Source organism: Tigriopus californicus, chromosome 12, assembly GCF_007210705.1.
Source record: "Tigriopus californicus strain San Diego chromosome 12, Tcal_SD_v2.1, whole genome shotgun sequence".
NCBI lineage: Eukaryota > Metazoa > Arthropoda > Copepoda > Harpacticoida > Harpacticidae > Tigriopus > Tigriopus californicus.
Genome location: NC_081451.1, coordinates 12,809,523 through 12,822,397, shown reverse-complemented (window position 1 = coordinate 12,822,397; position 12,875 = coordinate 12,809,523). Strand labels below are relative to the sequence as shown.

Sequence of the window (12,875 nt, the reverse complement as noted above, 5' to 3'; positions counted from 1 at the left end):
TACTCAGTGACGAGCAGTAAAGGAAGTCTTGAACTTGTCACAATGGCCAAAGCAAATGTATTGCATAGCAATGTGAGAGCACAATCACATGAAAGTCCGGTTATTCGACGAGCACTCGTTAACAATCCGGAGGAATTTGCTCAAAGTGATGTCTTCTTGCTCAATTCTGAAGATAATAGGATATTTGACTCTGAAGTACACACAGTTAGTGAGCACATCCAGCACTTCTTGTCAATGCTTTTGGCTTTTTATCTCGTTTCTCAATTGTTTGTGTAGCTATGTTCTGAGTTGGGAAACAATCAGCAGTATTACCTTCATTACACTTATTGAGGGACATTCGGGAACGAAATGACGACAGAAATTCACTTTCCCAAGTTTCCTTGAGAAACTGAGCATTTGCTTTGAAACATAAGAAACCATTCCATTTTGAGACCATTTAAACGTCTTTTGACTATGGATTTCAATATTTCTATCATTGTTTTGAAATGGTTACAACATGAGTCGGTGCCAAGAGAGTACTTGCTAAATTCAATAAACACAGTATGAGAATTGTACTTAAAAAAGATTATTTCGGAACGGGGTCAAATTTTTCGAGATTTTGTTTTACGGTTGAAAACTAAGACACGCTTTACTTCGATTATTTTTAGATTAATTCAGTGAAATCTGCTCTACAGGGATGACCTTATGTAAGATAGTTTCATAATTCGTAAGATAAAACAATGCTTCATTCGCAAAATCCACTATTGGCTTTGATAGCAAGATTCGGGCGCTTTAAGACCGATTAGTAAGGAACACGCACAGCTACCAGGTCCAAATAGTCCAAAGATTAGCGAAAAAATTACTCTATGTCAGATACTATTTCTCGATTTGAACTGCTGGGATTCCAATCCCAGCAGCGGTGAGGAAGTCCGTAAAAAACAATGGCTCTGACCCTCCCTTGAGATCTGAAGGAGAAGTGGCCAAAAGAGTATTTGGCCTACAGGTTCCCAAGATGTTCTTTGTAACATCAATGTACCATTTTAACCTTGCAACTTGGAGCTTGATCTTGTTGAAAACGACGCAAAGCCTCCCAATCATGTCCTTTCATCCTTGGCAGCACTGGGTGCAACTTGCTTTGACCTGAGCTCTCCTAACACAATCGGTCATCCCTGTGGCTTGCCAGGTTCGACCAATGCAAAGCCTTTTCATTGTTGGTCCATGGGAAGACAAATAATTTCGACTACCCAAATTTTCTCCAATGATTAATTATTAAGAAATCACGTAGAAAAAGCTGCCACTACAAGTGTAATAAGTCTAAAAATCTACCAATTTGCATCAATATGGTAGAGGACACATATGGCTCAATTGATCAATTTTTCTCATATTTCGGTTTATTCTTTATGAATTTGTATTAATTTTTGTCATAACCTAATAAATAACATGATAAAAGGAGCCATTTGATAACCTAACCACCATCTTTTTGGGGAGAGGTCATTGATATTTATTGAAATGAATGGGTTGTTTGCGGACTTCAGCATGAGGAATAGATTTATAATTTTACAAAGGCATATCCGCCCTAGAGAGAAAACGGAGCCTTCAAAAAGTGACCTATTGGTTCAAAATTTTCTCTGAACAAAAGGATGATCTGCAATGTTTTTTTACCAGTTCAGTATAATCATTAACATACATGATGTCAGGTCAGGTGTTCCCCAGGGCTCCATCGATACAAAGTTAGTTTCTGGTAGGAAAGGCCGAGAATCCAGTAGCCTGGCAAAAGACCCTACATAGAATCTACTCTTGGGTTACAGAAAGTAATATGGCCCTGAACGGAATGAAATTCCGCTCAATGACATTTGGGTCAACTCTTTTGAATACTCCACTCGTAGATAATGGAGGTAAAGATATTGAGCAGGTCTCATCTATGAAAGGTTTAGGTGTAGTCCTCAGAAATAATGGAAAGTTCGATGAGCATATCCAGTTGAAGGTAGGTATAGCTTTTCAAATGTGTGGTTGGATATATCGCACATTTAAGTTCAGAAACAGCACCACGATGCTAACTCTGTACAAGTCGATTGTTCTGCCGCATCTTGAATATGCTTCACCCATTTGGGTTCCAATGAGTTTAGTAAGTTTGCAAAAGGTCGAACAAATCCAAAGATGTTTCACTAGGAACATCACAGGATTGAGAGAGCTCTCCTATTGGGAGAGACTACAAAAGTTGGGACTGTACAGTGTTCAGTGAAGGTACGAAAGGTATCTGATACTGTACGTTTTCAAAAGTATCCATGAGGTTTGTCCCTACGCAGGTTTTAGGGTGAATTCTAGTGACCGTACAGGCTTAATGTGTGTTTTGAGAGCACCTTCAAGCCCTCGAGAATCCGGGTTAATTCGAACATGAACCACTTTAATATGGACGGGGATGGTAAGGTTGAAAATTAGCAACTCCAATTCGAGTCAACGAATTAAATTCTTCTTCAGATATAGCTGGCCCCAGATCCATGCGATTGCGTATTCAAGTGTCAGTTCATTCAAACGTCTGGGTCAAAAGTTATGCCCTCTCAAAGTGCAGTACATAACAGAGCACAGAATAAATGACTTAGCCCTCTTCTGGTAATCAATTGCCACAAGAGGGCTAGTTCGTTCATTCATTGAAGAGCTTTGTAGTGCCTTTTGAGACGGCATAACTTTTGACCCAGTGGCTCGATCAAGCTGAAAATTGAAATGAGTAATTGCTGTAGCTTTGGATCATTCTCATTTGAAGAGGAACATAATGCGTTAACTCAATCGCGAAAAGCTAATTCTCAAACCAAGCGTCCCCGTCCAAATTCCAGTTGTTCGTGGTTCGAACAATAAAGTCCCACTCTCTTCTTACTCTGACTCCTTAATTGTTTAATTTGCTTCCCGCTAATATTCGTAGAGAATACGCACTTGTTGATCCGGTAGCATCTTTCAAGTCAGACTTGGACAAACTCTTAGATAGCGTTCCAGATCAACCCTACATTATAGGACTAGCTCGGTCTGCCAACTCAAATTCGTTGGTAGACCAAATATCATATGAAGTTTGAAAGGTAATAAATAGACGAATTATTACCTTTCATTTTAATAGTAATAGGGACTACATTCCCTGTAGCGGTTAGAAAAGCCCCTGAAAAATCAAACCAAAATAGAAAATAACAATAATAATAACAAAATATAAATGCAATTTGGGGAACTTGATGGTCTTGTTTTTCATTTCAAAGAGTAACAATCTACCTTAAATGGTTTAGAAGTTGTCAAATTTAATGTTTCCCAAAGAGTTTGAATGCCTTGATAGTTAATTGAGGTAATTGAAGGTTTTTTGTCCTTTGCAAGATGATGAAAGCGTCGATTAATCAAATATCAAAGAGCTTGAATTCGACCCAAAATTACTTTTGAACTCCCTGTTCAATGACAGCTTATTTGTTTTAGAGCACAAGGGAAAGTAGCGTATCTCCATCAAGACCTATGACAACATACTGAGATCACATCTTGACAGTTCGGCAGTATGGGTGACCTTTTTCTTGTGTGCTTTTTTAGATCGAAAAGACCACAATTTGTGTACTCATTGACTCCCTTAACAACATTAAATTTAATTTTAATACACGTTGTGGCACTGACCAAGTTTCATCCGATTGCTTTTACGGTGCCAGTCAAATGAAACAGAAGCGTCACTTTTCTATCTAGTGCTCTAATTTGACCGTGATACTGAAGAATTTTGAGAGGCTGAATTGAGCACAAGTCGAATGAATAGGGAAGAAATGTTCCTTGTCTCCCATTACTCAGCCAGGAAACGATGTATGAGGATTGCGATCCGAAATTCTGGCCAAAAGTACTCGGGTCCCCACCCTCTATGTGGGGAACAAGAAACAAGGCCAAATAGGGCGCGTGGGCCCAAATTCCGGGCTTTGACGGACAGTTCCTCCTGTCGTTGTGGGAGAATCTATCTACCTTTGATTGCAAGAAGAGCATTGTCTGAATTATGGAGGGAGCTGGGCACATTTTTGTCTAGTACTTTTCAGTTGTCTTTGATCTTGCTCTCCTTGACGACTTTTTTGTGCTTTTACTCTGTACTCTAATTGATCAGGTAAGGATGTTTGACTAAGGTTAAAGTTTCGATAGTGGTGGGTATTGTGCAGATTTTCAGGCGGAATAAAACTTTGACTGTACATATTTCATGTTGAAACAGGGGGCGAAAAGATCTTGGCCCGAACCGATTCACTAACCATAAATTGAGATGGAGAATGTTAGTCCGTCATATGAAATGGTTTAATGGTTAAAAAGCTGTAATTGAAGCGTTGGGCTGGTAGAATCAGTGTCAAACCAAAGTTTAGAGTGTGGCTAATGGCTTTATTTTCATCATCCAGTAGGTAATGATCTTGATATTGACTGATAAAATCCATTTTTTTGGTTTGGTTTTTGACGGGCTTTTCTAACCGCTACAGGGAATATAATCCCTAGCATTATTAAAATGAAAGGTTATCATTCGTCTATTTATTACCTCTCAATCTTTATATGATATTTGGTCTACCAAGGAATTTGAGTTAGCAGACCGAGCTAGTCCTTGAATGTAGGGTTGATCTGGAACGCTATCTAAAAGTTTGTCCAAGTCTGACTTGAAAGATGCTACCGGATCAACAAGGCCTACGTATTCCCTACGAATATTAGAGGGAAGCAAATTAAACAATGAAGGAGCCTGAGAGAGAAGAGAGGTGGACTTCATTCTTCGAATTAACCCGGATTCTCGAGGGCTTGAAGGTGGTCTCAAAACGCACGTTAAGCCTCCACGGTCACTAGAATTCACCCTAAATCCTGGGTTGGGAAAAAGCTCATGGATACTTTTGAAAACGTACAGTATCAGATACCTTTCCTACCTTCTCTAAACACTGAAAAGTACCAACTTCTTTAGTCGCTCCCAATAGGAGAGCTCTCTCAATCCTGTGATGTTGCTAGTGAAACATCTTTGGACTTGTCCGACCTTTTGCAAACCTGCTGAACTCATTGGAGCCCAAATGGGTGAAGCATATTCAAGATGCGGCAGAACAATCGACTTGTACAGAGTTAGCATCGTGGTGCTGTTTCTGAACTTAAACGTGTGATATATCCAACCACACATTTGAAAAGCTATACCCACCTTCAACTGGATATGCTCATCGAACTCTCCATTATTTCTGAGGACTACACCTAAACCTTTCATAGATGAGACCTGCTCAATATCTTTACCTCCATTATCTACGAGTGGAGTATTCAAAAGAGTTGACCCAAATGTCATTGAGCGGAATTTCATTCCGTTCAGGGCCATATTACTTTCTGTAACCCAAGAGTAGATTCTATGTAGGGTCTTTTGCCAGGCTACTGGAATCTCGGCCTTTCCTACCAGAAACTAACTTTGTATCGATGGAGCCCTGGGGAACACCTGACCTGACATCATGAATGTTAATGATTAAAATGAACTGGTAAAAAAAAATTGCAGATCATCCTTTTGTTCAGAGAAAATTTTGAACCAATAGGTCACTTTTTAAAGGCATCCGTGTTCTCTCTAGGGCGGATATGCCTTTGTAAAATTATAAATCTATTCCTCATGCTGAAGTCCGCAAACAACCCATTCATTTCAATAAATATCAATGACCTCTCCCCAAAAAGATGGTGGTTAGGTTATCAAATGGCTCCTTTTATCATGTTATTAATTAGGTTATGACAAAAATTAATACAAATTCATAAAGAAAAAACCGAAATATGAGAAAAATTGATCAATTGAGCCATATGTGTCCTCTACCATATTGATGCAAATTGGTAGATTTTTAGACTTATTACACTTGTAGTGGCAGCTTTTTCTACGTGATTTCTTAATAATTAATCAATGGAGAAAATTTGGGTAGTCGAAATAATTTGTCTTCCCATGGACCAACAATGAAAAGGCTTTGCATTGGTCGAACCTGGCAAGCCACAGGGATGACCGATTGTGTTAGGAGAGCTCAGGTCAAAGCAACTTGTTGCTTTCTCAATCAAATTGTCCCTAGTTGCTTGACATGAATATGAATGTCTGGTCTTATATTTCATTTTTTTGTGACTAACATACGATGTTCTAAAGTCAAAGGTGTTCACCGTCTCGTTTGAAGATTCGAAGGACTATGATAAATCATTCTAAAACTCCACAACAAGAGCTTGTGAAGGATTTAATGCTTTTCACGTTTCCAAATGCGGACTCTCCCATTGATTTTGATCTTGCTAGAGGTATTAAAACTAACTTTGTATTGTCAGCATAAGAAGAGAGACTGGCAGTAATACTAAGCTTTTGAAACGGGCCAACGAATATCATTATTGGGAGAGGGCCACGAAATGAAAATACACGCGTTTAATTAAGAAAATGCAAGGTACGTATTAAAGTTATACGTTTGCAATTTCGAACTCAAAATGTTCGTACGCTTGGTAAACTGACTTTAAAAAACCCAAAAGTGCGCCAAAGTTTCTTTTGGCCCAAGGAATAGACTATGATCCGGCATTGAAAAAACGAACGTTAAAATATAATCAGAATGTTCTCGCAAGGGGCCAAATCGTTGCTCAAAATGGAAGCAAAAGCCATTTAAGCCTGATCACAAACAGCCAAATTTGTGTTTAAAAAAGTGTTTTGCATTCTCATCAGAGCTGTAAACAAGCCCAGAAAATGACTCAAGTTCAATTAGCCGTTTTGAGTAAAAAGTGGTTTATAGAGGGAAGGGAGTGTTTTGACAAAAAGGACGGATTCTCAAGTTTCCCTCTTGATAAAGGAAAATTATAGCGTTCCTATATTTCTTGTAGTATGAGATCCTTTGTTTTATTTACAAATACATGAGTATTGCAGAATAAATGTATAAATGACTCGCCCAATTGAGGAACCACCTTGAAACTGTTTTTGCCTAAGGTCAAGACTTTCGAGTCATATCAATATTTCTTTTAGCAACTGCGCAACCCTAATTCCCACCTTAAGTGACATTTGAAAAAGTCAAAGGGAATGCCATTTGCTTTGTGCAAACGAGCATTGAATGGGTAGCAATTACTCAAATCTTCACCTTCTTGAAGTCGTTCAATGGGTTCTGGGAAAAGTTCAGTCGGTCGGTATCCAAGCTTTCAAAACACGTTGTGGAAAACATTATTGAGAAAGTAAATGGTGCTGAAAGGCAGATTGTCTCCCATCTGACATTGAACAATTTGTGACTAAGAACGGATTTGAAGTGGAACGCTTTCATAACGTTCCCGCGATGACGCGCGAGATTGGAAAACAAATCAAAGATATTGATTGCACACAAATTTGCCTGGCTGGCCATCATGCGCATCAAAAATTGAAATTGGGTCATGCGGTTAGTTTGAGACTTTCAATGCAGTATCAAATGGCATTTTTCATAATCCTATTTTGAACATATGTGTTGAACACATATATTTGAAACTATGATCCTATTTTTCTTCATAAAGGCTTATTCATTTTTCTTCCTTAATAACTCAACAAATATAAAAAGATTGGAGGGCTCAAAAGTGTAAACCTTGAAATTCACAACAATTGATTCTGAATTCTGGATGAGGAAGAACCTCATGGATAGTTTGGAAGATGTTTTGTAAAAGATACCTTTTGCACCTCCTTTGAATACTTCATACTACATTGTCCCAATTTTCTTGGTTTGTTGCAATGTAGTAGTTGTTCTCTAATTCTCAAACTAGTCCTGTTTGCCTTTTTTCCTAAAATGCATATAGAACCTCAATACTTCACCCACAAAAGAGCAAACATAAACACGTTTTAATTTTAGCCCAGGTCTTTTCACCATGAGAGATAGCTAAAATAAAGCACACAGAGGAACCAAATTTGATCTAGAAACCTGCATGGCTTAGGTATTAATTTGGAGGTCCAACTTAGGAGACAACTTCAAGGCCTTTTGATTAAAAAAAATGAAACAATGAAATATATTGATACCTTTGGTAATTACTTCAAACTTTTACAAAATTAGTTAAATGATAACTTTGATAACAGGCTTACATCTTTGCGTTTGAGAAGAATTTTCTTGTGAAAATAAATTACTTGGTGCTTTCAAGACAATTTTTAGGGACTATTTGGCCCTCAAAAGGTTTTTTTTAAAATTTTGTTTCTGTTCACCACTTAAACCCGGAGCTCCTAAGTCGACATTTTCGTCAATATGCTTCTCAGGGGAATCATCTATTTAGCTTCAAGGACCTCAGTTAGGGTTCTCAACTCGAGCAAAAATAGCTACTGCCGTGCAATCAAAGATCAAGAACGAGTCTTGAAGCAACCCTTTGTCCGAGTCCTAAAAAGGCACGGTCACGTTTTGACACTCGGTTAAGCATATTTGATTTTTACTTATGTACCCTCTTTTGCTGAAGATAGGAGCCCTTGCTAAGGTCCTTCAAGCTAAAAAGCTGCCTTTCCGGTTCAGTACAAAGGAGTTGAAGGGTTAAGAATTTTGAAAAAGGAAGGTGGAACCTTTTGCTGATTTGGAGGGTTAGACACGTTTTCTGGGCTGAGAAATCCGTGAAAGTCCTCCTCAGCAAAATATTATGCTAACCACCAATGACGGGCTTTCATGCCCACAGTCCAACATCGCTCCTTTCGATTATCTTGTCGATCCTCGGTTCGCCAAGAAAACGAAACTCGACCAGCCCATTTTGGCCAAAGACCAGCCATTGTCGGTTTACAAAAATGCTTCAGTACAGACCCTCATAACAATGAGATTTAAGTTGGAATGGGTTTCGAAATTCGATAAGTAAATTATCTTATTGAAAAATCTTTCTAAAAGAGCACCAACAATTTTTGGTCTGTTTTCAAAATAATGTTCGATCTAAATGTGAATTCGATCTCTACAAATACCGTAACCGTTTCCCCAATTTCAACTTAAGAATTTCTGTCAACAAATGACTTCATGTCAGCAAATGAAGACCTACTATGTCCTTCCAGATGAGCTATGAAAATTGAAATTGATTTTTGCTTCTAATGGTCAAAAACAATCTAAACTTCGTATCATTTTCTTGCGATGGCACCTAACTGATTCCAGATTGTCACACCGTTATGGGGAAACCAGTTGGTGGGCTATCCGAGGAGGCCAAAATTGCAGCTCGGAAAGCGTCTCGTGAGATTCGAAAAATGAAGAGTGACACTAGTGGAGGAGGCATAGTAATGCAAAAGTTCATGAACCTGAAATGAGGCCACTAGTTTTTAATTGATTAAGTTATATTTCAGCGATCCAAAGAAAGAGAGCATTCAATGATTAAATTCATCCTGATGGTCTTACATGGCGACAAGCCCAGCAATGTGGATTTTGCTGATTGGATCAAAGATGGACAAGTGTTAATGAAGTAAGAACTTGGATTGCTGTGAAGTCAAACATCGAATTGATATTAAGGCCCCCAAAATAGTGCTATTCTTTGTGGTTAAAAAGTGGTCTTTCTTATTTCTTGTGGTGTTCCGGCCAAGATGGCACAATTGTCTCTTGTTGAGAAATACCTTTGCTTCAGAAAGTGTTTTTTAACAAATGGTACGAATTATCAACGCAACCTCATCCTAACTCAACTCAACTAAGATGTAGATGAGCATTCACGTTTGTTTAATTTTGCAATTTTGGGCCCCAAGTCTTAGTATGGCAATGATTATCAAGAGTCATTTTAAAACAAGAATTTGATTTCGTGTTGTGTATTGGACAAGGGCCCTTATTTCCAACGTCAGGCAGCCGAAACGAAATGTAGAAGAGGCACGGAAGATTGCAAAAATGAACTACCGGTAGCAGGTCACGAACGTAATTTCTTTTCGGCGACATTATTTGACCTGGGTCACTAAATACAGAGATTTTGATAGAATTAGCCCAAAACAACTGAAAGGCATCATAGTTGAATAAAAAGGAATCGATCCAATCAGCCTTAGATTTGTTGGAGGCTAACTCGCAAAACGCCCTCTGAAGTGAAGAACCTAAACCACATCTCGTGTAGCATAGGAATACCACAACGAATGGAAAAAGACTTTGAAACCAGGGGGAACCACTGAAATAGTACTCTTTATCTTCCCGCTTTAAAAACTTCTGACCATTAGGCATGTCAGGTAAAGGCCATTCAAGGAAAAGCACAACGGGCAAAGTGGGGTTTGAGCATTTTTTATAGGGAGAGCTCAGGCGCTCATCTTGGGCGAGTATCAAATACTGGTTGGTTGAATTAGCCAGAAATTGAACTAAACGGCAACTTATATCAATGCAAGGGCAATCGTAAAGCCTCCGGTGGGCTCTCAAAGTGCTTCAAAAATGGTTTTTTTTCGTACCCAATTTGCCAAGGCATTAGTAACGAAATTATAGTAATTTTTTCCGTTTTTGGGAAAAGGGAACAATAATTGCATTGCATTTTACAATTGTGTAATTGCAAGGACCCAAAAACCAAAAGAATTACACTCATTACTCGTTTCTTTTTCGGCTTCAAGAATGGCCTTTAATTATTTTTATATCTCGTGACACCGAGGAAACTTAAGGCTCAACAGAAATTGTCATTTTGCGCGAATTTCATCTGTCGCACACATTATGATCAAAGAAACTCAGAGTTGAAAATTATCCTTGCTCTTGACTACTCTGAGGGTGTTCTTGGCTTTTAATCTGCAATACCATTTGTTACTTTATGATTTACATCTTCCTCACCAAAGTCCGTTGGACTGAAGATGTGATTCAGTGTAATTGTCAAGCAAGGAAAATGTTTCTTTGGCTTAAGCAGATGTAGCAAATTTCCAAAGCCGCCACATTTCCACGACTTGAGGCATAGGCTTCTAACATTGTTTAATACTGTTTTTCATCATGACTTTGGCGACATTGCTTCAAACCTTCAACAATCATTACCCCATCCAGGGTCCCAATCTTAACTCCTCAAAGCATTATGATGCAATACATTTTTAACAAATATGCTAATATTAAATGTCAATGCTCATTATCGAGAAATGTTTACACGAAATCTTCAAATGTTACGCAATAGGATTACTTGAATCAAACAACACAATTTCTTTAGAGGAGAATGTTCTTGATGTGGAAAGACCATAAGATATTGGTAATCTAAAATTTTAGTTAAAGTAATTGTAACGACTAACGCCATTACATTTCTTTCGAGTGATGGTTGAGTAACGAATTACTATTTTTGACCAAAGTAACTGTAACTGTAATTAGTTCCTTTTATTGAAGAACGACTAACGTACTTTAACACCTCATTTTTCTGGTCCAATCTTAAGACGATCTTGAAATATTTTTAATCGAGGTTGCCACGAACGGAAACCGCAACTTACGCCTTTTTTCATGAGCCTTCTTTAGGACCCAAGTTATTGGGAAAAGACTGCATACCCTATTCAAACAATGATACGAACAATATCTTATTCTTTATATATTTTAATTCCTGCATGGCCTTTGCCCCAGTCCCGAGATCGAACACTGCCAGAGCGGCAGAAGACGCATAACAGGTACCACCAGACATAAGGCGTGTTCTTCGGATAACGAACTCTTAAAGAGCTTTAAGGTTTCTTTCATTTTGAACACAGCTTCCTCCAAAGAACCATTCGCCATTACCTCTCCGACGCATCTGCTTATTAGATGTACCCTTGTTAAGTTTTAAGCGAGACCTAGATCGTTTCTTGCAAATGATTCCCGAACAACCTTATCTTCATGACTTGACTTGCTACGAAATCATTCCCAAGCTTCGGTTACAAAAACATGAACCTTAAAATAATAGTAATAGAAAAAGATTGCACTATCTAACTACCCAGTTTCAATCAAAATCAATCTAGACCGACACATATAGGTTTTTTTCTTTATATTTTAGCATGATGACGACCTTATCCTTCAACTCAGTTCCTACAGATCCCTTCGGGAGTGCGGGAGTAAAACCCGAAGAATCCCGGATCCGGAATCTCATCGAGACTATTCAAAACTACGGTGTGGACAAAAAGTATTTATTTCAGGTAGAAGACTTGTGGGAAGGCAAAAATACCCCAAAAGTGGTGAGGTGTCTAGAGGAAATAGCAGAATTGGTGAGATGTTTGCTTTCCATTTTTGAAGTTATGTTTCAATGGTGCATTTTCTTTTAGGCCAAGAATGAGGAACATGTGAACTTTGCCACCCTTCCTGCCAACAAAATTTACTCGTAGGAATTAGTCCCTTTTGTTATTTACTGAAATTGTCTTGAATCATCATTAGATAAATACAAACATGATTAGTTTCCTAATGAAACTACCGAGCACTTTCTATTGCAATTGTTATTATGGACTTCTAATAAGGAAATAGATTAATAAATGTAAGGGTGATTGTTTCGATCGAGTTAAAAACACTTGAAACTGACAATTGCTAGAAAAGAAGTCGTGTTTCCTTTGCTCAAGTTGCAAGCTACTTGAAGTAACAAATTGGCTGAATTTTGATCTTTGTTAGTCTCTTTAAATTTTATAAATATAAGTCATTCCAATCAATTGTGGGGACTCTACGAGTATATGGACCTTACGCTGCCTGAAAAATGATCCAGATTTAGACTGCCCGGAGTACTCTTTTGTTATTCTTGAAAGCTAACCCTTTTTCAATAAAAAATGATCCCCTGAGATGGCTCATTGATTGCCTCAACATTCAAAATCAGCATACTACGCGTAATCAGTGGTCAAATCATGTCATAAAAGGTTAATTTGTGTTCTAGTGTGCCTTTTTCACTATTACTTCTGATTATCCTATTCATTACCTTCTTACATATCATCTTTTTCATTTGACAAAAGGTTTAGTATGAGAGTTCAAATGAATCCTTAAAAATACTTTCAGAAAGTTGTCGACTGCTGGAGTATTTTTCGAAAAATGTGTCAACGAAGGTGTAGGGATTAACGCAGTTTTTGACTTGAACATGACATACGT

The 12,875-nt window shown here is 38.1% G+C and overlaps 1 protein-coding gene across 1 annotated transcript; it reads left to right on the top strand.

Annotated features, from left to right (window-relative positions):
- Positions 1 to 3,672: 3,672 nt before the first annotated feature.
- On the top strand, positions 3,673 to 12,230 carry LOC131891855 (transgelin-2-like). The gene is made up of 5 exons (XM_059241529.1): positions 3,673 to 4,081; positions 9,030 to 9,148; positions 9,215 to 9,330; positions 11,809 to 12,016; positions 12,074 to 12,230. The coding sequence occupies exons 2-5, from the start codon at positions 9,044 to 9,046 to the stop codon at positions 12,131 to 12,133; spliced, it is 489 nt and encodes a 162-aa protein (XP_059097512.1). The 5' UTR covers positions 3,673 to 4,081; positions 9,030 to 9,043; the 3' UTR covers positions 12,134 to 12,230.
- The last annotated feature ends 645 nt before the right edge of the window (positions 12,231 to 12,875 follow it).

What these genes read in the sequence shown, in the direction of transcription:
- LOC131891855 (XM_059241529.1), top strand. Translation starts at nt 9,044, where the DNA reads ATGGGGAAACCAGTTGGTGGGCTATCCGAGGAGGCCAAAATTGCAGCT. An exon ending in ACACTAGTGGAGGAGGCATA is followed by an intron (nt 9,149 to 9,214) that starts GTAATGCAAAAG and finishes GTTATATTTCAG; the next exon opens with CGATCCAAAGAAAGAGAGCA. An exon ending in TAGAGGAAATAGCAGAATTG is followed by an intron (nt 12,017 to 12,073) that starts GTGAGATGTTTG and finishes ATTTTCTTTTAG; the next exon opens with GCCAAGAATGAGGAACATGT.